Genomic DNA, 23,983 nt, shown 5'->3' on the forward strand with positions numbered 1-23,983 from the left:
GGCTGGGGGTGGGAAATGGGCAGGGCCAGGACCCCGTGGAGGGTCCTCTTTTTTTATTTGTTAAGTATGGTAACCCTAGTTCACCCTAATCCTAGCACTTTGCCTGCAGTGACAACAGCTCTCAGCATGAGAGGAGGCCTCTGCTCAGGTTAATTGGTGTGGTTCAATTTCTACAGGTCACACCCTTGTTCTAAAAATGAGGATGGACTACCAGAGAGAGACTACCACAGTAAATGCTGCTGTTACACTGATTATATTGTAAACACATATACTTTCCACAGACCATGGCCGATTATTGGTGTATTTGAATTTCTGCTAACAGATGTGCTAGTTAAGTATCGGGGGTAGCCGTGTTAGTCTGTATCTACAAAAACAACAAGGAGTCTGGTGGCAATTTAAAGACTAACAGATTTATTTGGGCATAAGCTTTCGTGGGATGCATCCGAAGAAATGAGGTTTTTACCCACAAAAGCTTATGCCCAAATAAATCTGTAAGTCTTTAAGGTGCCACCAGATGTGCTAGTTATCAGGATAGAGCACATGGAGTGAGCTAAGATGTTTGTGTGGTATGGCACAGAGAGCATTGCATACAGCTTGAGAGTGGGGGAAAACTGAGGCTGAAAGCACTTTTATTAAAATAGTGAGATTTTTAAAAGATTCAGTCATCTTTTTGGTGTTTCCCCCCAACTTCCCTTGCCAACTCTGACAAATTTATAGTGAGCATGGCTATTTTGACGGCTAGGATAAGAGGTCTTGCTGAAGGACCCAACTAAGATCAGAGCTATATTGTGCTGGGCACTGTAATTAAAGTAAAAGTAAGAACAGTCCCACAGTGCAGTGATGAATTTGTGATGTGGGAGCTGGAACTGAGACTAACCAAACTCTTCTCATAAAGGAGGTATCAAATGTGTTAGATAGGAGGATCAATTTTTAATCCCTGCTGAGCTGGGTAGGATACAAACTGGAAACTTACAAGTGAAAAGCTTTATAGCTCATTAGCAATAGCCAGAGGTAGCCAGGCCCCTGTAAGCATTAACATAATACCTTTGAGAGTGAATCTGCTTTCTGGAAAACGAATTTATATTTCCCAAAATAAAAGTAAGTTCTGAGCTTTTTGGAGCTTAGATGGTATGGGTCTTCCACCCTCTAGCCACACTGGCTTGATGGGAGAATGGACATGCCCGCTACAGTTGGGATTATCATCAGTCTGTGAGGTATGGCATTTTAAAGAAGGCCTGGAAGGTTTGTGATGTTTGGTTGTTAAGTTTTTGTTCTGCTTGTTTTTTTACCATCAAAAAACCAGGCATCTCAGATTTGGTCATTCCCATTTTTGCTGGGAGGCCTCTGGATGTGTCTTACAAGGTTCTGGAGAAAGAAAGACTTTAATAATCTGACTAAAATGTCTGTTCCGTCTTTCCTTTCATTGTCTTCGTTCTTGAAGTAATAATTTCATAGTTCTGTCAATTAGCAGAATGTTCAAGCTAGAGAGTATCAGAATTTCTGATGTAAAAACAATGTAAAATGATACCAAAGCCTTCATCGTAAGAGCATAAGCCCACTTTGTTTCCCTTTGCAGTTCACCTTTAAAATCCTCTTGCAGTTTCAACCACAGAAACACTAACCCATGAACCAATCCCTGTAACAAACCCCATTGCCTTCTCTGTCCCCTTATCTACTCTAGCGACACCATCATAGGACCCAACCACACCAGCCACACCACCAGAGGCTCCATCACCTGCACATCTACCAATGTGATATATGCCATCATGTGCCAGCAATGCCCCTCTGCCATGTACATTGGCCAAACTGGACAGTCTCTACGTAAAAGGATAAATGGACACATATCAGACATCAGGAAAGGTAACATACAAAAGCCAGTAAGAGATACCTTCAATCTTCCTGGACACTCAGTAACAGATTTAAAAGTAGCCATTCTTCAACAAAAACACTTCAAAAACTGACTTCAAAGAGAAACTGCAGAACAACAATTCATTTGCAAATTTAACACTATCAATTTGGGCTTGAATAGGGACTGGGAGTGGCTGGATCACTACAAAAGCAATTTTCCCTCTCTTGGTATTGACATCTCTTCATCCATTATTGGGAGTGGACCACATCCACCCTGACTAAATTGGCCTTCAACATTGGTTCTTCACTTGTAAAGTAACTCCCTTCTCTTCATGTACCAATATATATTTATGCCTGTATCTGTAATTTTCACTCCATGCATCTGAAGAAGTGGGGTTTTTACCCACAAAAGCTTATGCCCAAATAAATCTGTTAAGTCTTTTATGTGCCACCAGATGCCTCAAATAAAAAGGGTCTCTCTCTCTCTCACACCCCCACCTGCCCTCACTTATTGTTCTAAACCTTACTGTAGTAGATATGTAAAGCACTGTTGTAAATCGTAGCATTCATATGCTGAGTAAAATGATTCCTTTTTACAGAGCATTACCCTCAGGCTGAAAGATGCTATATAAGCATGCAGTGTTTATTGAAAATTATGTAAAAGAGTTTGAAGCAGCAGATAGTTTTCCATTTTTGAAAAAGGCCCTACTACCTGTGATCTTTTACTTCCAGAGGGAGACAATGGGAAAAAGACATTTAATGATTGATGCCTTGATTACGTTAGCAAACTTTAAGAGATATAATTCACCATTTCTGAAAATGCAACTGTGGAAGCTAATGTGAGTTGGACTCTGGCATTTTTACTATGCTACTGGTACATGCAGTGACGCAAGCACAGTTGGTGAATTTCAGTTCTATACTTTGCAGCATAAACAAAAAGTTACACAAGTATAAAAAGAATAAAATATTGTATGCACAAGCAGAATTGTTGGACTCATGTGGAATTTATGCTTCATGACATGTCGTACACTAACTCCTCTGAAACATACTCTATACCTGAACAGCAGATACAGAGAAAATAGGACACATTCTCATTACTATCCCAGAAAGTAGTTATGTACACAGTACAGCTCCAGCACCTGAAGTTTTTGCTACTAACAGGGAACCTTTCCACAACTTCCTTTACACTATTTGCACATGACTGGAAGCTGTAGCTAGAATGTGATTTTGTACAGCTTTTCTCACATCTCTAGAAAGAAGTTTAGTTTTAATCTTCAAGACACTATTATAATAGAAAAAAAAAATCCTGCCAAGGTTATAAAAATTAGATTCTGCAAGCTGTGCAACCACCGTAGCTCTAAGACAGCTGAAAATGTGTGAAATATCAGGAAAGTATGGTCTCCCTTGGTTTTACTGGAGGGCTTCTACAGGGTCTCAGGCAAGGTGTAGTGAGTTCTTATCTTAATTGAAGGGTCTGGAAGTTTAATAAAGACTTCCTTTCTCCCAAGTGTTTATTGTGCATTGGAACTATGCTCCTAACAAACACTAAAATGTCCTTTTTCTACCACTAAGAGATACACTGATGTCGAAGAAGCTGTGTGGTACAGTGGTGATCAGATTCATTGAGCAATTAACATCTAAAAGCTTTTGCCAAATACTGTAAGGATTAGTATTCAACATTAATAAAAATGAGAACATTTAGTTATATAACTTCAAGGTCAAGGCAAGCAAGGGAAAAATGATAGCTTCTCACTAGCTCAGTTACACATCAGTCTAACACTTACTGTACTTCTGTTATGTAAATATTATTTTGAGACATTTAAAGCTTATTTTCATGAAAACAAATAAAATGATGACTGTAATCTGGGAAAGTGTTTTGTTTCAGGAATACACATGTACTGGAAAGTATTTCATGTGATTGGTTGTGTGTTTAAAAGTATTTGCTAATGCAATACAATATACAACTTTATGTAGCCACCTAGTGGCCTAAATGGAAAAATCTATCAAATATACTTTTAAGCTTACATGAAAATCCTCATCTAAAAATAAAACCAAACTACAAGTTTAATAGTTTTTGCATATATTTAAGATATAAGTACTAATTTGTTTTCACAGTACATTTTTAAACAATTGAGAAAATCAGGTATAGAATAGTAATTTTGTGTGACATTTTTATATTAACTAGAACAGAACCAGAAATGTTCTTAGTAGAGCATCCACTCGGGGGAAACAAAAAAAATTAAAGGAGCAAAATATGAACTGGGTCAATGATTTGAACTAGTGCGTAGCTAAAGAAACACATTCTGTATTATGGCTGCATGTGTTATAAAAGGACTTGTGTGTGGGAAGCAATGAGAATGGGGTGTCACTAAAATTAGAGAGCGAAAACAAGGAAAACCACATGCTTGCATAGTATGATAATGTTATGGAAGTTCAAAATTTCATCATAATTTTCAATAACTTAAATGAATATCACTTAAAAACACATCACGCAGAATTAAAGACTTCTGTATATATTTCAGATTTCAATATTAATGTCAAAAATACATAATATGATTTTACATAGGATTTGTGCTACATTAGAACACTAAAGACAAACATCACTTGAGTATTAAATGAAACATTAAATATTAAATAACTGAAAAATAAAATAAAATAAAAGGTGTAAACACTAAACTAACTTGGGAATTTGCTATTGCAACACATCCAATGAAGTGGTTTTAAACAGTACAAAAAGATTAGATTTAAGTATTTGTTTCCAGTCTACTTGGAATACACAAAGCTCATTCCAGAAACCTTTTACAAAAACTGGTCCAGGATCACAGAAGAGTATTGACTCTCACTTGAGCACTACTTTCATTTCTTTACATATTTCATTTTACACTGTATTCCATGCCAAAGTTTTGCTTGTAAACAGTAATCTGGTAATTCAATTAATACTCTGATTTTCACTGCTTGCTAACATCTTGGTGAAAACTGAGGGTTTGTTGGAGATTCAGTGTAAGATTTGAGTTCATACGCAGCACCACTATCAACTTCCATTGATTTCCGAGAGAACAGGAGCCTTACATCTCTGTGGAGGTAGATCTTTCCAGATTTGGAACTCTGGAACCTAAAAAGGCAATATATATATATATATAGTAAATAGTAAATTTTTAAAAAACTATCTAACTTCTAAACATCAAAACAGATTCACCTTTACATGATACTTCTAAAAAAGTGTGCATAGTTAAGGAATCAGGGCTACAGTGTTTGAACATACAAAAGTATGCATTAGCTGAGTAATGTGGCAAAATGAAAGAGTGCAGGAAATGAAAGTTTAAGGCCACACAATCTTAATTCAGCTCTTTTGCTCTTTGAGCAAAAAGCATAGGGCAGCAGAGAGGACAAAAGCCTATAACCTAGCAGACCCAACATTGCTTAGCTGGATAGGGGAGAGATATTAATGTGGGATACCAAGGATCCACACAGAGTTCTCTGCAACCCTGTGTGCCAAATCCTGCAGCAGCCCACTCTAGAGAAACATAAAGGAAGACAATTTAGTAAGAGCACATCCAGGAGCGACTAATGAGTCCAGGAACAGCTCAGAACCAGTAGGCCCCCCCCCCCCCCCCCCCACACACACACACACTGGGTCGCAACAGCTCATTGCCAAAACTTGGCCTATACCCTGCAATGGTAGTCACAAAATGGTGAGTTTTGCCAAATGAAGACAGTAGAGTGAAATTTTCTAAGAGGAAAATCCAGCCTCCTCCTCCTAACTGTGGAAGTTCCTCATAAAGCAGAGCTGACCATTTCTATTGCACCTGAAATTTGGATTTGGGCCTTTTGGCTGGTGGGTGGGATGGGGACAAAAGATCTGCTGCTGTGCCGCTTCAGTAATAGGGTGGGTAAATTAATTTCCACAGAGCAGTTCAGTGGTCTCTGCGGGAAAATTCATTTTCCTATTCCCCTCCAGAGATACCCAGGCCCCACTCTGCTTCATACAGGAAATGCAGAATTACAATTCTTACAGCAGCTGAATGTAATGCTATTGCCCATACCATACAAACAAAACAACACACAATTGCAGCTCCTGTGGGAGCAATAACTGAACTTCTTGCTGCTTGTGCATGTAAAACCCTTAACTATGTGATCACATTGAAATAAAAGTACTGTGCCCATTTAAATGAGGAATAAAGACAAAACAGATAGACATGCCTTAGCCAAGAAAGTGAAATCCTAGAGGTATAAAAAAAAGCTGAAAACTCTTAATGTAGCAGAACCACCACCTTAACTGCATGGGGGCAGTCAGGATATAGAAACAGACTCTATCAGATATTTGTATGGGGATAGTGGGCATATCATCATTCATCCACACAATTGTACTTAAGAGAATAAAGCTGCTCCCCCATCTGAGGCTGCAGAGGCCTTAACCACAATGGAGCTGCAGGACGTGGCTCCTGGCTGCTGCAAAGTTATGATCCATTATTATCATTGTGTATTTGAACACACAAACATATTGCCATGAGTCCTTTCCATTGTGGGTAAAGAATAAGGTAATGAGATTGTCTCAGTAGTTCACTGTGCAGTGCAGTATGTTAGTGCCTAATTTGAATTAGGATTTATATTAAAGAGGGAACTGAAGGAACTTCGCTTGAGATATTGTGGCAATGGTGGGTTGACTACGTAGATGCATCAGCTGCAAATTATTTCTGTCTTGAAGTGTTCCTATGAAGTATTATCCCCGTTTTACAGATGGGGAAATGGAAACACTTTTTCACTCCTCAAGCTTCTTGCTCTACAGTAGGGAGACTGTTATTTCTGCATTCTCTTTGGGGAACGTTAATCATGAAGAATCATTTTGAATAGCCTTATCATGGGAACTTTGCTTCCCACATAAGCAAAGAAGCCGACTGAAACATTTATACCCCATGCAAGGGTAGAGTGTAATGTCCAGGATGGGGCCTACCTCACACTGTGTCCTTAGGTAAAATTCTTGAAGAGCTGTGGAAGTTCCATTATAAAGAATGTGTCATGATAAGGAACCAAGTTAAAGCCAGCAGAAATTCTGACAGATGGTATCTTTGTAGAGATATCAATATACAGGAAGCTTAACAGCAAAAACAGGTAAACTAGAATGTCTGACAGCAAAAGAGGACCTTAAATGAAAATCATTACTGGACCATGGAGGAATGATACACAGAGGACACTGTATTACTTGAAAAACTCAAAATACAGAAAGATTAGGTTGCAGAAGGGGAGATATAGTACTGTATCTGTAAGATTATAAAAAAAAATCTAGTGTGGTAAAATTTCTAAGGATCTTACAGTAGAATATAAGCACAAATCCCGTATCAGAGAAATACAAATATCCTAGTAGGACTATACTACCAGCCTCCAGATCTGGAAAAATCCTGAGAGTGCAATGCTGAAGAAGATCAACGAGACAACTAAGTCTAATAAAGCAGTAATAATTTGTGACTTCAGCTCCCCACCTATAAACATGTCATGTCATATGTCAAATCAGGGCAATATTTAGAGAAGAAATTTCTCAACACTTTCAACAATTGCTTCTTTGAGCAACTAGTTCTTGGGCACACAAGATGAGAGGCTATTCAACTTAGTTTTAATTAACATACAGTTCCAAGAAATAACTACAGCTTAGCCAATAAGTAATATAGTACTCATAACCTAAATTAAGTTCCATTCGCAAAGGGGAGGGATGTTCCAATATATAGTACTGTGGCACCCTTTAGAAAGGGTGGACTAAAAATAGTAAATTAAAAAATGAATCAATAAAAGATATGCTGTGGACAGGTTACTCTTTAATTGACAATTATAGAAGCCTCTGAAGCTTCTGGTACTGGCCACTGTCAAAGACAGGACACTGGATTAGATGGACCCCTAGGTCTGATTCTTGCATCCCTGCATTGCAATTCTTATATCCCTGTAAGTCTGAATATAATACAAAATTCTGTCTGTCTTGAGACTTGGCAGGCAAATATTTTCAAAGGCTTCTAAAACTGCAGGTACAACTGAGATTTTGCATAGGAAAGCAGTTTTACTTTTCTCTTCAAACTGCATTTTGGGCCTTCCTAGATACTATATCTGCAAGTACAAATACACTCCATAAGAGTACCCAAGAGTTTCTGAACACACAAAAACATGGGCGTGAAAAACTGCATAAGCAAAACTAAACCTGAAGTTTTAAAGGATACTTTTAAAAATTTGACTGTGTGTCAAGTTTCAGCCTGGGGCAAATGTTATTGCTGAGTTACAATCACTTGAAAAGAACCTATTATAATAGAAGTGCTGACATAACCTTAATTAGTGCCTCACAAACAGATGCTGCCACAATGCAATTTACAGTTCTGTGACTTGATTTGTTTTTGAGCAAAACACATATATAGTTTCAGCAAGTAAAATTAAGTTACTTGTTTTCAACCTACTATTACTATAAAGAAGCCAAACATTTCCAAGCCAACTTCAACTATGAAAACAAAATGAATGTGCTTTCTTTTTTTATATAGATGTTTTTGGTAGAACTAGTTTAAAGGGAGGCACATTGTTTTAAACAAATCTTTAAAATAACCTATCTATTTTTATATAAATGATACATTAGTAAAAATTCTTATTCTTGCATCTCTAACAAATCTTTACACATCAGTCAGCAAGAAATATGATCCACTGTAAAATTTAGAGTATCCTCTTTTATACCTTCTAATAGTTCAACATTGTTGGAAATTAAAGTTAATATTTTGAGAAACTCCATATATTTCTCTTATTAGAATTGCCTATTGCTTGGGTCTGAATCTCAAGCAGAAAATACTGGTGATATAGCCAGCAGATGGTCACCAGTAAGTTGAATATCTAACCATTATAGATGAGATCATACAGCCAACTGACTGCTTGTTTTAGTGTTTTTTTTGCAGTACACCAATTGCAAATCCGTAACTTCTTCTCTACCATAGATCCAAATGCTGAGCCCAATTACATGCGTATTCTAGGGCCAAATGCAGTAGAAATGCTGCCCTTCTGATAGGCTAAGTAGTGGGGAATATTGTATATCTCCATGTATGACACAGGTATGATCTACACAGCAGCTACCTGGACAAGACCATAGAGAAGGAAAAAAAGGGCATTTTACTTACTGAACAAGCAAAGCACAAATCTATGAATTGAATTGGAAGAGGAACCAAGAAGTGGCCCGTATCTGCTATTCCTCTACCTCCACATCCCAAAATCACTTGGCCACCATCAATTGGCCACCTTAGAATTTTATGTCCCAGTTCCTTTGCATCAATTCAGCAATTCATGTAAGCAGAGCCCTTTTCCCTGGGCTCAGCTGACTTTTTCAGGACTGGTTCCACAGAGAAGTTTGTTTTTGGAGAAAGGCTAAGTGATGCGCTGTGAGTTAGTGAGCTCTGGTGGACAGAATGCCAATCCAGACTACAATTCACACCTATAAAAATTTGGTGATCTCATTATGATCTGTATTTGTCCACTTCAGGAAACCAATATACAATTTATCAAGTGTTTGTCAACTTTTGTTTATGGGAATCCCAGGGCTAGACTAGCTTCCACAGACTTGAGATGCACAAACAAAGCTGTATAAGAAAACTGGCTTGGGAAAAAGCTGGTGCTACTAAGCAGGGGCATTCATGAGCATTACATTAATTAATTACAAAATAACGGGAGCATAGCTAAAATAAAAGTTTGCTATATGAGTAAGGGTAACCTTTGTTAAAGATGCAAAGCAATGGAAAAATATTTCTTAATTAGGCCCCAACATTCCTTATTTTTAACTCCTTTGCTGCTTAAACCTGAAATTATAAATGGACACTATATCTCCTTTTGACGTTCTTCATTTTGTTATACTAATTAATCTTAAAGTGTCAACTATTATCAAGTTTGAAGAGCTGCAATCAGATAATCTTTGCATTTCTAGGTGGTCTTTTTTACTGCAGTGCTGCAGGTACAAAACTGCAAATAGCATAAGGACAAGGTGCATCAGAGCTGGCATCCATCTCATTGACAGGATAGACAAATATTCCTCCCTTTGGCTTTATATAGCAACCTTAATTACAGCCAGAGTAACAAGAAGATAGTGTTTGGTTTCAAGCAGCCTTTAAAGTATTCAAACAATCGTCCCAAAATTCTTCACAAAGTTAAGAATGTATAAGTCATAGGGTACGTCTATACTTACCTCCGGGTTCGGTGGTAAGCAATTGATCTTCTGGGATCGATTTATTGCGTCTTGTCTAGACGTGATAAATCGATCCCGGAAGTGCTCGCCGTCGACACCGGTACTCCTGCTCCGCGAGAGGAGTACCCAGAGTCGACAGGGGAGCCTGCCTGCTGCGTGTGGACCCGCGGTAAGTACCTTGTAGTTCGAACTAAGATACTTCAACTTCAGCTACGTTATTTACGTAAATAACATAGCTGAAGTTGAAGTATCTTAGTTCGAACTATGGGGTTAGTGTGGAACAGCCCATAGAGTAGTAAGTGTGTAAACAAATGAAACAGTTATTTTGTTTTTATCAATAGGTTAGAGAGTACCTTTTATGTAAGAACCCATTTTACGGAGAAGGAGGCATGGATCAGGATACTGGGGTTATCCCATATTCTATTCAAAAAGAGCCACATAGGATTCTTAGCTTCTACTTGGACAACCACCACAGACAGGATCCTACTGTTAGACAGCTTAGAAAAAGATACATTTATCCAGTGAAGACTGTGTCTGGATCAGTATGTAAAGGAATTAGTAATATGCAAGACTGCACCAATGGCTGGAATGCTAAGAAACAGTCTTAAATTTAACCAAGTTTCTCCTCAAAGTCCCAATTATTTTTCCTCATAGTCTCTACTGTTAACTACAAATTCTCACTGAAGACAAAGTTAAAAGTATTCTATTTTTAATAAGGCTGTATTGTTTGCATGGCAGTTATGAGTTCAGGACTGAAGTAAGTGAATTATTTTGTTTTACGCTGAGGATCTTACCTCAGATGTATGAGGTAGCGTAGCAGCCTTTCTTCAGTCTGCCGAATGTTTTCTTTATTGATACTTCTCTTTACTTCTCGTCTCACAGGAATAGAAAAAGTCCTTTGCCGTAGGAATGTTTGATGATTGGCTGGCATCTCTCGTAAGTCATAGATCACCACAAACATTTTCACCACAGTCTTATTAGGGTTAAATAAGGTCTGAAAAAGACAAAGTTATTTTAGAAAATAAAGCTGATTCATAGAGTCGATGAATAATAAAGGGTGACAAGATATGAGAATTCAGTGTGCCAACAAATAATCATGGTTCAGATTCACTGGATGGCTTCTATGTGCTCTGTTCCCTTGTTTTATATAGGAAGTTAATTTAAAGATTACTGTTTAGCCTGTATTTCTACACTTCAGCTACTGGAAACTGAACTGTCCATTTTTTCCCTTCACATTAACATAATTAAAGGAGGTCATTAGCACAAACTAGTTCTTTATGTAAGAGGCAGACTCTTACTACTTTGGTAATCAACACAAGCTTTTGTTTGCTCCTTGTGTCTGCTTTCTGTTTAGATTATTTTCTGACCTTAATGCTGTGTTTCCAGTAATTACAATGGTCTGTTACAGATTTAAAGAATCCTGAATTCACATGTTGTGATCCTGCACTGGATTCATCAAGGAGATGCACAGTGTTGGTTTTAGATTATGCTGTTTGGTTTGCTTACCAATTTCTGGAGTAGAGTTCTAATTTCCAATTTTTAACATTTATAGAAAATTAGGGCTTGTTGAAATATTGAGGTGTGATATTATGCTTAGGCACAAATACGGATTTGATACAAATAATGAAAATCAGAAGTAATTAGAAATATGTTATAATTCAGATAATGGACTAGATTTTTTTTAAATTAAAGGCCACTAAGAAAGCTGTTACAAATTAGGGGCCTGAATCTTGGATAACTTACCTCAGACTCTCTCATGGGGTACGTTTAAAATGTATGGTGAATTTGCCATGAGTTACTAGCATGCACACACTTATGCATTGAAAAAAAATCACAATATTATAGTACCTACACAGCTTCATATTCAGCAACCCCAGTCCCAATCTGGTGGACATCTCTTTAACCAAATAACCTATTTTTTTTTTCCACCAGGGAGCTCCTTGGTGCCAGTGGTTTTGGTGTGTCCACAGGTGGCATCTGATATTGCTCCAGGAAAATTTAAGTCACAGTGAGAAATGATTAAAATATATAAAGATTAATCCCACCATCCAAGGCCCTCCATCCCACTAAAAAAAACAAAAAACACCCATAGCAAAAATCCACTGATCTCTCATGAGATCCTCTTAACACACCTCAGAGATGTAAAAACACCAGGTTTTAGCCACGTGACTATATACTGTAGCATCATGCACTGTGTACTCTTTTTTTGTTTCTATATATGAGTACATACACACTAGTATGCATCTTATTATGCTGTATACACACTTGGCATGTATAACACACCCATACAAGTAATACATTTCACACTTGTTTAATGTAACACATATATACAAGCTCCCCACCCAATGATGTCTCCAAAAATCTCCTTTTGTAATCTGTATTGAGTACTAAGGAATTTTAGAACTTCACAACAAAATATAAGCATTACTGGCCAACCATGTTTATCTTTAAGAGGCATTTTTCCTGGCAGTAATTATCATATAACCACCAGTCTGATAAATTCACTTTAGTGCTTTTCCTCTTTGAGAGCTTACTGTGGAAAAACAGGGAATCTTCTAGCAGAAATGCAGTCTGTTACTTACCAATGCTACAGCAGCAGCAGCAAATGCTTAGTTGTGTATATGTTTGGGAGAGAACTGTTATGCAAGTGTATGCTATAAAATACATACCACTTGTATGGTTCCTGAAGGAGGTACCCGATAACCCCTTTTACCAAGGGATTCTAAAGTAATCACACCCTTAAAGAAAAAAATAGATGACAAGTTTAGGATATAAACACTTGTAAAATGTTAACATATGAGAATGCTTTATCCATGCAACTACAGACATTAAATATATTTACAGTTATTTTTTAAACTGAACTAATGAGTGGGGAGGCCACTCCATCCACAAGACACTATTACAATCAGCACCATGGATCTTACAGCTGTAAACTGGAAGATTATAATCAGTATGACAGGCCCAAATTTTCAGTGTAAGCCAAACTCTGATTTTCCAAATCATACTCGTAGACTTCAAGGCCAGAAGAGATCATGATCATCCAGTCTGACCTCTTGCACATTGTAGGCCACAGAACCTCACCCATAACTTCTGACTGAGTTACTGAAGTCCTCAAATCTTGATTCAAAGCCTTCTAGTTACAGAGAATCCACCATTTACTATAGTTCAAGCCAGCAAGTGACCTGTGCCTCACACTGCAGAGGAAGCAACCGCCCCCCCCCCGCACCCCAGGGTATCTGCCAATCCAACTTGGGGGGGAAATTCCTTCCCGGCCCCAAATATGGCAATCAGTAAGACCCACCAGTCAGACACCTGGGAAAGAATTCCCTGTAGTATCTCAGAGCACTCCCCATCAAGCATCCCATCTCTGGTTGTCGGAGATACTGTATTTGCTAAAAGTAGCCATGGATTGGCCATCTTCTACTAGCAAACAAAAGCTATGTTTAATGGCAGTGTAAGTTATGGTAGGATACAAACTATTGGCCCCAAACTTTGAAAGAGTGGAAATAAGTTAAGGGGAAAGAATTGTGCATTTCTTTCCAGCTTCTTATTGTTTACAGCACTATCAATAACAAACTCCAACACTCCATATGACTTTCACTTCCCTGTTAAACTGAGATCAAAAATATTCCCCTATTTCATCAAGCTTTCATTCCAATGCAAAATCTTATCGATTATACCAACAGAACCGCACATCTGACCAGCTCTCATTCCATGCATTTGGGAAGTTGTTCTGTTGAGATCACTGTTACGGTTTTGCATTGAAGTGCAAGTTTGATAATGTTGCAGTATGCAATGTTTTGTGGGCATGCAAAATAGCAGAGCAGCACAGAAAAACTGGCCATAAAGACAGAAACAATCTTTTTGATAGTGGAGGCATTAGATCAGTGGTTCCCAAACTTTAACAACCTGTGAATCCTTTTCACTAAAATGTCAAGTCTCCCCTCCTAAAAATGAATGTTTCCAGGGATTTTCTCCTTTACCTGAGTATGAAATATAAAAGCAGTGATCTGAGAAATATAACATTTATTTTTATGACATACTTATTACACACTATTTGTTATTAATTATTATTGATCATTAAAGTATTTATATTACATTATGAAAACAGCAACACTTTTCCAAGATCTCACTTTCGTAGCTTGTATCACTTTGAATAAGCCTGTTCTAAGACAAGACTCCTATGTTTCATCAAAGAGTATCAGATGTGAAACAGCATGAAGGTATTTAAGAAGCCAACTCAAAGAGTTCCTCCTACACAATCATTCAGATGTTGAGCAGTTCAGGCAAACAACTCATGTTACAACAAAGCTTAAACTTGTTCTTCATAATAATTTTAAAAACACCACTAGCTGCCTATTAAATTTTAAAAACAGCAAAAAAGATCCACCTCCTTTTCCATTTCTTATAAGGAGTCTTGCAGTTTGAATCTCCTCAGTGTGATAGATATGCTTGCTTTGATCTGCTTAGCTCTTGGAAGTCCATGGGCTCCAGGCTGCTGGCTCCCTGCTGTCTGGGGTCCCTAGGCACAGCTCTGTCCGCCATTAGGGATTTTTTCCCCCCAAGAACTCCCTGTAACATTTTGCGAACCCCCAGGGGTTCACAAACCCCAGTTTGGGAACCACTGCATTAGATAAATGTTGTACTAGTTCTGTGATGCACAACCATAACATTACATGATTATTTACAGCATGTGGAGAAGAATCAGAACAATGAAGTCCAGCTAATAAAACAAGCAAGTGTGCTTTAGCCATCCATGGGACACCAGAATCCACTGCATGACCTGAAAACCACTATATGAAATAATCCTAGGGAGATGAAAGCAAAGGAGAGGTGTTTGTTTTCAGTGAGATGAAAGGAGGGGGGGGGGGGGGAGGCAAAAAAATGTAACTAGTTCCCTCAAGCTTAAAACGGAAAAACCAAAAAGATTCCCCTCTCTCATTTTCTAAAGCCTTTTCATATTTTTCAACATCTTGTTCTTGAAAAATACACATTATCTAAGATTTATTCTTGAAAATACACATTAGCTAGGACTTAGTTTAAGAATGGGATTTTCAGAAGGGCTCTTAAATTGCTAAATAATTTACATAAGCCCTCAAAGATCTTACTTGCCAAATGCACACTAAAATCTGTATCTCAAAATTGGATCTGTTACCCACATAATTTCAACTTTTCCTACCAAGAAGCCTATAACAAACAGACAGGCTACTATATTTCTCCAGAAAACATTGGCATATGTTAGGCCCTTTTGCTTTTTAGCATATAGGGTTTTGAAGTGTACAAAAATATTGCTGTCACAGTAGAAATGCAGGGCAGAGGCACAGTGGAACTTTGCTGTTCATATCCACAAATTAAACCATGGCTGTTAGGGGTCATTTTAGTTTCCCAGCTTTGGTAGTACAGTATTCTTTTTAAATCACAGGTCAATCAACTTTTTGACTCCAAAGGGTGTACCAGCAACTGGCTAGGAGCATGAGGGCCACAGGCATATATTAACACACTTGCATAATGAAGTGCACAGCCTTAATGTTTGTTTGTAGGTGCGTATTTTTACTAGAGAAATAAGTTATGCAAGTTCACCAAGAACAAAAGCCTATAGTTGATCAGCTTTGTCCTCATCCCAGAGTTATAGGAGTAAAGTAGGGTTACCATATTTCCACAAACAAAAAAGAGGACACTGGGGGGGGGGGGGAAGCCCCGCCCTAGCCCCGCCCCATCCACTCCCTCCCACTTCCCACCCCCTGACTGCTCCCCTCAGAACCCCAACCCCCCCTGCTTCTTGTCCCCTGACTGTCCCCTGCTGAGAACCCCCTACCCTAACTGCCCCCCCCCAGGACCCTACCTGTCCCCTGACTGCCCTGACCCTTATCCACTCGCATGGGTGGCAGGGTTGTAGAAATTTTGGTGGTGCCCAGAACCCCCCACCCCACCTGCCTAAGGCTCTGGGAGGGGGGTTGGGTGGGGGGAGGAGGTCTGGGGTGCAGGTCCTGGGCTGGGGATTAGGGTGCAGGAGGGGTGCAGGTTCTGGGATAGAGTTTGGGTGCTGGGTGCAGGCTCCGGGCTGGGGCAGGGGGTGGGTGTGCAGGAGGGGGTGAGGGGTGCAGGCTCTGGGATGGAGTTTGGGGGTGAGAGGCGGTGCAAAGGGAGGGGGTGCAGGCTTTAGGAGGAAGTTTGAGGGCAGGAGGGGGTGTGTGGGAAGAGGGAGGGGGATTGGGAGGGAGTTTGGGGATAGGAGGGGATGCAGGGGTGAGGGCTGTGGGTCTGAGGATGAGGGGTTCATGATGCAGGAGGGGGCTCAGGGATGGAGCAGAGGATTAGGGTGTGTGGGGATGAGGGCTGGGGCTGGGGGGTTTGGGGTGTTGGAGAGGCTCAGGGCTAGGGTGGAAGGGCAGGGTAAGGGCAGCCTGTCTTCCCATTAGTGGAAGGGGGCACTAGGACCCGGGGGCAGCAGACAGCAGTTGTCTGCGTGTACTGCCAGAGCCAGCACAGCAGACAAGGGAGAGACAGACAGGGAGGGGGGGACCCACCGAGGGGGGGATGCACGGAGGGGGGGTGGCAGGTGGAGGCTGGGGACCCATCCAACACTCCCCCACTCCCTGACTGCCCCCCCCCCCACTCCTCTTACCATTCTGGCTCCACGTGGGTCGGTTTGTGTGTTACAGAGGACTACAGAGAGAGGGAGGGGGGAGCAGGGGAGGGCTCTGGATGCTGGAGGCCAATGGGAGTGGGTCAATCGGCCTAGCCGCCCAATCAGCAGCCACACTCTGCATGGAAGGGAGGGAGGGAGGCGAGGGAGAAAAAAACCCCGGACATTTTAACCTTGTTACCAATTCCTCCTAGATGGCTATTTAGAGACGCAAAAGCCGGACATGTCCGGGGAAATACGGACGGATGGTAACCCTAAGTAAAGTAGCTATAAAGCGTTATATTTGGCCCTCAAACCAGACTTCAAGCTGCTTTAAACAGAACAGATTCTAAGAAAGAGCTAGTCAAATTCTCTAAAACATGCAGACATTTCCATTAGATTTTTGCAGAAGAAAGTAGAAAAAAAAACAAACACACACATACCATATAGGGAGAGGGTGCATTATCATCTGAAACACTGTAGAATGACACTTCAACTGGAAGAGTCATGTGGGTGGGGCAGAAGACTCCACTTGCTCCCACCTCAGCAGTGAAGCCATCAACAATGCCTAGAGGATCTAAACGATAGTTCAAGACAGACTCCTGAAAGACCAAAATGCAAACACGCCTTTGGTTAGGTATACAGCATAGAAAACAGAGCAAAAAGCTATTGCCAAACTTTTCTGTAAACTTTAATTTGTAATTAAATTACTGCTAACTATCATACACAGCTTTCAGTGTCATCTTCCTCATTCTTTTTAAAATTAGGGGTAGCAAGAGTGACTTTCCCCTGCATAGATGTGTAAGTAAAGACAGACACAACATGGTGCAGAGATCTCCTTTGTCCCGTTCTTCTGCTGTGTGCTGGGCTTGGGCGCAATAGCAGCCACTGCACTTACAGCACTTGAGGACTCTACAAGGCTAATACTGCTGCCTGCACTAGCCTCTCCCACGAGAGCCCCAACTCTGCACATGCATAGAAAAACTACTATAGTGTAGCAAGGAGTGGACCCTGTACTTCTGGCAAGGGCAGTGCAGCGCCTGTGCTCTCTCTGCACTCCTCAGGGCACAGGGAGGCACTGTACCTGCTTCAGGCACAAGGACACCCAGTGCAGGGTGTACTTTAAAAGACATAATATAGCCCATAATGGGCCAAATCCTGTAATCCTTGCTCAGGCAAAACTTCCAGTAACTTCAAATGGGAAATTTGTGAGCATAAGAACTTCATTGTTTGGGCTACTGTGAGGGGACTGGCCAAAAACCATAACCAAACCATAAACATACCTTCAACTTTTAAACATATAGTGGAGTGGCATTAGTTCAAGAGTAAACATCACATGAACCCCAATCCTGCTCCCACTGAAGTATGTGACAAAACCCCTGAAACACCCCAATGGGTCTACGCAATAATTTTCTTTGGCATATAAAATCTACAAAAAATAAAAATCAATTTATCCCTTTTAAGTGAAATAATCCCATACCAAAAATTCACAGCTAGAACTAGCATTCTATAAATAGGACACTATCTGGTCACTTAAATTAAATTTAGAAACACAAGTTTCCTGAAATGAAAGGCTAGTGCCTTAATATCTGCCCTACACCATTTTCACTCATTCCATTTACATTAGCTTGTATGATACTTTAAGTGTCAAACTGTGAGAAACTAGTTTTTTTAATTACTTCCACAAGATCTTAGTATAAGCATTAACAATTAAAGGGTCTGATCCCTTAAAACTGGAATAAAAGATAACAGCATTCCCACCACTTGCTCGATGTTCATGCTTGTGAAGATGGGCTGGGGACCTTTTGTAAGTAGAGATAAGAACAAAGGGTTTTTTGCTCAGTTTAATAATGAACTTAGTGAATCACACAAGTATAATTAACCCTTTATAACACACTAAGTAAGTATTATAAGTATGGGACTTTTGGAGCACATACAATACCTCAAAGTTTCCTAGAAGGCTAAGACTTGTTATGGGTGGAGCACTGGAACTCAGAAATGGTTTCCCATGGCCTTCTGGGTCACTGTCTGTGTTTATACATTGCTGTGGACTATTCAAAAAAAGGCATAATAATTTAATGATATTAATACTATTTGTTCCTTGTTTTCTGTTATGCATACAGACAGCTGTGGAGAAAATCTTTTTTTTTTGATGCATCACAAAATATAGTCCCAAACAAATAACGACTAAAGAATTACACTGACAAAGTCTTAATATAGCCATTTTCTAATAACCTGCACTGGACAATGCTTTCATAATTTGTATGCTAAAAATAGATGAAAACACAAGAATTTATGTTGTCCATTCATCTACCAGTAGTAATTGAACAAAGTGTCAACATTCTTTTCTCTTGTATGCAGGTGTTTTCTTTCGACAGGTCTTGAAATCTCCATTAACTAGCTTCCACAATAACAGATTTTCAAGTGTATGAGAAATCATAACGAGCCCCTTAACTTCTACAGAGGAATTAAAAGGGTAACATCCTGGCCCCGCTGAAGTCAAGAGGGCAAAGATTTCACCAAAATAATCCAAATCTGATCCCGCATGCCTTTGCAAAAATTTGAAAATATACATGACAGAATGTAAGAAAAAAATGTTTCAGAGATAAAAGGAGTCAAGCAACTAACTTCCTTTGCTTGAGTGGGATATTGTTGGATTATCAATCAAAACTACTATGGGATAGATTCCCCACTTTTCTCTGGCAGCTTTGCATGTCTCCAGCAATGCAACGCAGCTGTAAACCCATCTGAGCCAGCTGTTGCAATTAAAAAAATATATATATGTATCTCCAAAATGGAAGTGAAACTCTTTTCTTACTTAAAGTGCCCTCTGTTTTACATTATGAGCTATGAACTAATTATTTATTGTAAAAGGAAGAATTATGGTATAAAATCTCTGACTGATTTCAGCACATTTCAAATGTACATCAATCTAGTGTTACTGCATAGGAACTCATCCCAATTGTTACAACTATTTAGAAGACAGAGTACTCCTAAAGAAGGGTTCCTATGAATGACACCCACATTTTGGCTTGGTTTAGTTTGCCTCACCCACTTCGTGTGTTATTGCTTACATATTCACTTGCTTACAGACACAGTTTATATATGTAATTATTCCACTGAATACACTCCCACACTTTCTTGTAAGTAGAAAAGGATGAATACCTTCTTGTAGACAAACATTTCAATCGCAGCAAAGATGAGTCCAGATCAAAGCACCCAGATTGTGTTTTTCTCTGAGGAACCTAAGGAAAAATAATATTTTATTACTTTGAAGACTGCCATCACAAATCCTGTGGTCTGTGTCAATTCTGATATAACAAATTACAAAAACAATGCAGAAATATATACGATCTTAAACTTTTTACATTCTACATTTAAGAGTGAATTTTTGAACTAAATATTGATAAATCCTTGGGAAATAAAAACTGGAAATGAAGGGCATTGTCTATACTACAAATTGCTGTAAAGTTAACCCTTTGTGATTAAGATGCTATATCATCAGCTCTCAGACACGTTTTCTTTTTCCAAATTATCATTCTATTTCAAGTTTTACCTCAAATTTGCCATACTAACTTAGACTGAAAAATATCTATGAGCTTATCAGATTTTCTAGAACACCTAGACATTAAAATATGAAATTATGTCATCTTTCTTCAAAAAAATAGCTAAAAAAATAATCACAGTAGTAACTTACAGGACTTGAAAGTAGAGGCAATCCAGTTCGAGGATGGAAAGCCTTGGTTACAGTCCCATCCATAGAGTGAAAATTGTGTTTCCGCCATATACTTGAATGCTTGAGTGGTGGTATTCTCTGTAAGTAAAAGACATTTACTCAAGCTATAATAGGATACTTCAGGTGGCCTATCAAGTTAAAATTCAGTTCTGAATGTTTCTCACTTGTCTTCAAAAATGGAAAAGTTTTTCCAGTTTCCCTGCAGCATATTTTAAGATTATACCTTGGTTCAGAGAAATTAGATCTACGGTATTACTATTTTAGGAAACAAAGTACAACAGATTCATGCATCCTCTAAAGAAGAGTTTCTTTTTGGTGCCAACTTACAGCCACTATGGACTAGCTCGCTTGTTATTCACCATATTGCATAGTTAGATATTGTTCTACTTATAAAACCAAGAAGTCTGACAAATGAAGTAGGACTGTGGGAATATCATTAACAACTCTGTTATGTGTGAGGCCTGGCAGTTTTCCTCTAAATATTAAATATAACAGGAGAGAAAAAAAAAAGCACAAGACCAATCTTCAGACCTGAAAGCAGAGATTTTAACTACACTGTTTCATATAAGAGCATGATTAAATCTATACATCTAGAGATTCTTTCTGAGTTGATCTAGAATATACTCTAAGTTATTTAAATACTCACTCCGCTCTTGTCAGGTAGGTACTTACCAGCACATCTGCATTCTTCAGTCGTTCACACCTAGCCAAATAGTCGTCTACAGATTTCTTCTGGGAATTGCTTTGAAATTCATAGTCAATTGGGTCTTCATTCTCATCATGTGCAGTTTTCAGTTTATCTTGCTTATTTTTGCATTTGAAATTGTCATGATCTTTATTTAAATAATTTTCAATACTAACAAGTTGGGTATTTTGCTCACATATATTTGATTTTTTTGAATCTTTACCTAAACACTTAAACTCATTTTTGTGCAAAATATTAGATGCCTGCATTAGTGTCGCTTTTTTTGTACCTTCAAGTATTTTGGATTTATCTAACTGTGGATTGATTAAACAGTCTCCATGACTATTCTCACTCGTGATTGTTCTTTCTTTAAGTTTATTTTTGCAAATCTGTTCATCAGTGGTATTGAAATTTGAACACTGTTTACCAATGCCTTTGTTGGTCATTTGGTCTTTATGTGGACAACCAGAAAGTACTGTTTCCAGTTTATCTGGCAGTTCAGATTTATTTTCTTTGCTACATGATATATTTATGCTAGTACACGAATTGGTAGTTTTAGTTGGAGTCTGCTGAAATGTGTTTTGGACAACTTCACTGGGTTTTGCTAGAATCAGTTTTCTTCTTGCTTGGGGCTTTGGAGAAGCCTTCAATTCACCATCAAGTCTACAAGATGTCAGAGGGGTATCAGGTGTTCTGGTCTTTACTTTACTGCTGTCTTTTATGGTAATGTCAGACTTAGAGAAAGAAATAGAGGACGTTTCCTTGCCTTTCTTCAACAAGTTTTCATCTTCATGTGAACTTTGAAAAACTTTTGAAGTGATTGAACTGCTTTCATGTACATTGAGTGGACGCCCAGTAATGTGTGAAGTAGCTGGATCACAGTGAATCAAGTGTTGGGCAATCCTTGCTATAACCTCCTGTCGCTCCAGAAGTAAAGAACCTATTAAAGGATTAGTCTCTCCTATGGACTGACGAGAACAGTGGTTCATAGGAACATGGGAATCAACCAATGGGATCTCTGGTATTGCTCTTGTCTGGTCTTCACTGCAGTCTTCTGATAACATAATATCTGTGTTAGCAGTAGAAACAGAGGATGTTTCCTTGCCTTTTTTCAGCAAGCCTTCATCTTCATACATATTCCAAAAAACTTTTGAAGTAACTGAACTGGTTTCATGCATGTTGAATGGACATCCAGTAACACGTGAAGTAGATGGATCACAGTGAATCAAGTGCTGAGCAATTCTTGCTATAACTTCCTGTCGCTCCTGAAGTAAAGAACCTATCAAAGGATTAGTCTCTCCTATGGGCTGACGGGAACAGTGACTATTTGAAACTTGGGGATCAACCAAAGAAAAGGATTTAAAAGTTCTGACTGATGTTTCATGTGGCTGTGTCTTATTGTCCCCCATAGCATTATAGCACTGAACTTTAGACTGTGATGTCCCAAAGGCAGACCCAAGACCAGTTGCTGGATAAAGTTTTACGTTTCTCACCGATGTAGTAAATTCAGGGGATATTTTTGCATTAAGCAAGCCTTCAGGTATCAATGTCCATGTTTGTTTTCCACATGAACGCTGTGAACTGGACACACTGCGCTGCTCTCTCTCAATGGAATCACAGTGCTGATGTACATTATGTTCTTGTATTCCCTTTTCATAAAAGCCCAGGCTGGTGTGAATACTACAGCTCAAAACCGGATAGTTAGATTGTCTAGGCAAGGACTGGACACTGACTTTCAAGGCCACATTGTGAGAAACATTAGGAACAGGAAACACATGTTCAGTTGGTGTCTGGGAAAAAGTCCATTGCAGGTCCACATCTGCAGCACTTACTCTGAAACAATACAGAAAAGCCTCTGTATAAATTTACATTATATGCAGATTTTTCTAAAGACAATTATATTAAAAAAAATAAGCCGAATACAATTCATTAAGGAAACTGGCAACTGTCATACTTTGCAAAATCCCCAAACCAAATGCTAGAACAAACAACGAGCAAAGCACATCCATATATCCCTCCTGAAAGTAAATAGCAAAGGGGGAGGGAATCAATTGTTCTAAGGCTACTTTCTATTCAGCAATTACCCACTAAGAACAAACAAATGGCTCTTTTCTACCTCAGACCTACCTGTACAGAATATTACGAGGAACAGCACCATGTGAAACACTCAGCCAAGCGCTCAATTGAGAAAAGAAAACAAAAGAGCGGACAGCCAATAAGAGGGTCTTCTCTTCAATAAAGCGATCTCCACTTCTAAAATGTATTAAAAGAAATAAGCAAGTATTGGTAAGAGCCATTACAAAAAACAGCAAAATAATTAAACAGTTGGAGCAGCTTTGCTTTAATCTTGTTAAAGATCTTAGAAACCAATAATATTTTTTTCAAAACAAGATCCGTTGCTGCAAAATTTCCTTCCACTACTCCTGAACTTTTAAGTCACACATTTTCTAAACATCCTGCGGGAAATTATGGTTCAGTGCACAATTTATAAAAAGATACACAAAGACGCTATGCATCATCAAAACAACCTGCATTAAAATGACTGAAAATAAATTTCCTTTCTAAGTGCCAGAAACAAAACAATATTATTTGAGGTGAACTTTGTGATGAAAGGAGACTTATGTCCTTAATGAAATACATCTAGCATGCTAAAATAGTCACAGGGCCTGATTCTCTACTAACTTGCACCGTATGTAGTTATCTATACCTCTTCAAAGTGAGTGCAAAATGCTACCATTCTAAGTTAGTTAAACTTTACACCCACCTTACTCAGGTGATTACACAAAGTGCTAGGCTGTGGAAAAATCAAGCCCAAATTTTGAACTAGAATACAATTATTTTCTAAGAACTGCAATAATAATTTGGGATTCAAATCCAAGTTACTAAACCAGCCAGTTGCCC

General features: G+C 38.9%; 1 protein-coding gene across 12 annotated transcripts in view; it reads right to left on the minus strand.

Moving 5' to 3' along the window:
- Nucleotides 1–3,911: 3,911 nt before the first annotated feature.
- The window catches only part of ATOSA (atos homolog A), a 95,526-nt gene continuing 75,454 nt past the window's right edge, over nt 3,912–23,983 (minus strand). For 8 of the 12 annotated variants that reach the window (XM_065559451.1, XM_024108980.3, XM_005305074.5 and 5 more), the window contains 9 exons: nt 23,210–23,335; nt 21,070–22,915; nt 20,359–20,475; nt 19,827–19,906; nt 18,604–18,712; nt 17,105–17,263; nt 12,706–12,774; nt 10,831–11,030; nt 3,912–4,960 (listed from right to left, as the gene is read on the minus strand). In XM_065559451.1, the coding sequence (XP_065415523.1) occupies nt 4,807–4,960; nt 10,831–11,030; nt 12,706–12,774; nt 17,105–17,263; nt 18,604–18,712; nt 19,827–19,906; nt 20,359–20,475; nt 21,070–22,915; nt 23,210–23,335 (2,860 nt within the window). In that variant the 3' untranslated portion in view covers nt 3,912–4,806. Of the gene's footprint in view, nt 4,961–10,830; nt 11,031–11,888; nt 12,775–17,104; nt 17,264–18,603; nt 18,713–19,826; nt 19,907–20,358; nt 20,476–21,069; nt 22,916–23,209; nt 23,336–23,983 lie in introns of all 12 variants that reach the window. The other 4 variants (XR_010591013.1, XR_010591015.1, XR_010591012.1 and 1 more) reach the window with 2 other exon arrangements.

The sequence above is a fragment of the Chrysemys picta genome, chromosome 10, assembly GCF_011386835.1.
Source record: "Chrysemys picta bellii isolate R12L10 chromosome 10, ASM1138683v2, whole genome shotgun sequence".
Taxonomy (NCBI): Eukaryota; Metazoa; Chordata; order Testudines; family Emydidae; genus Chrysemys; species Chrysemys picta.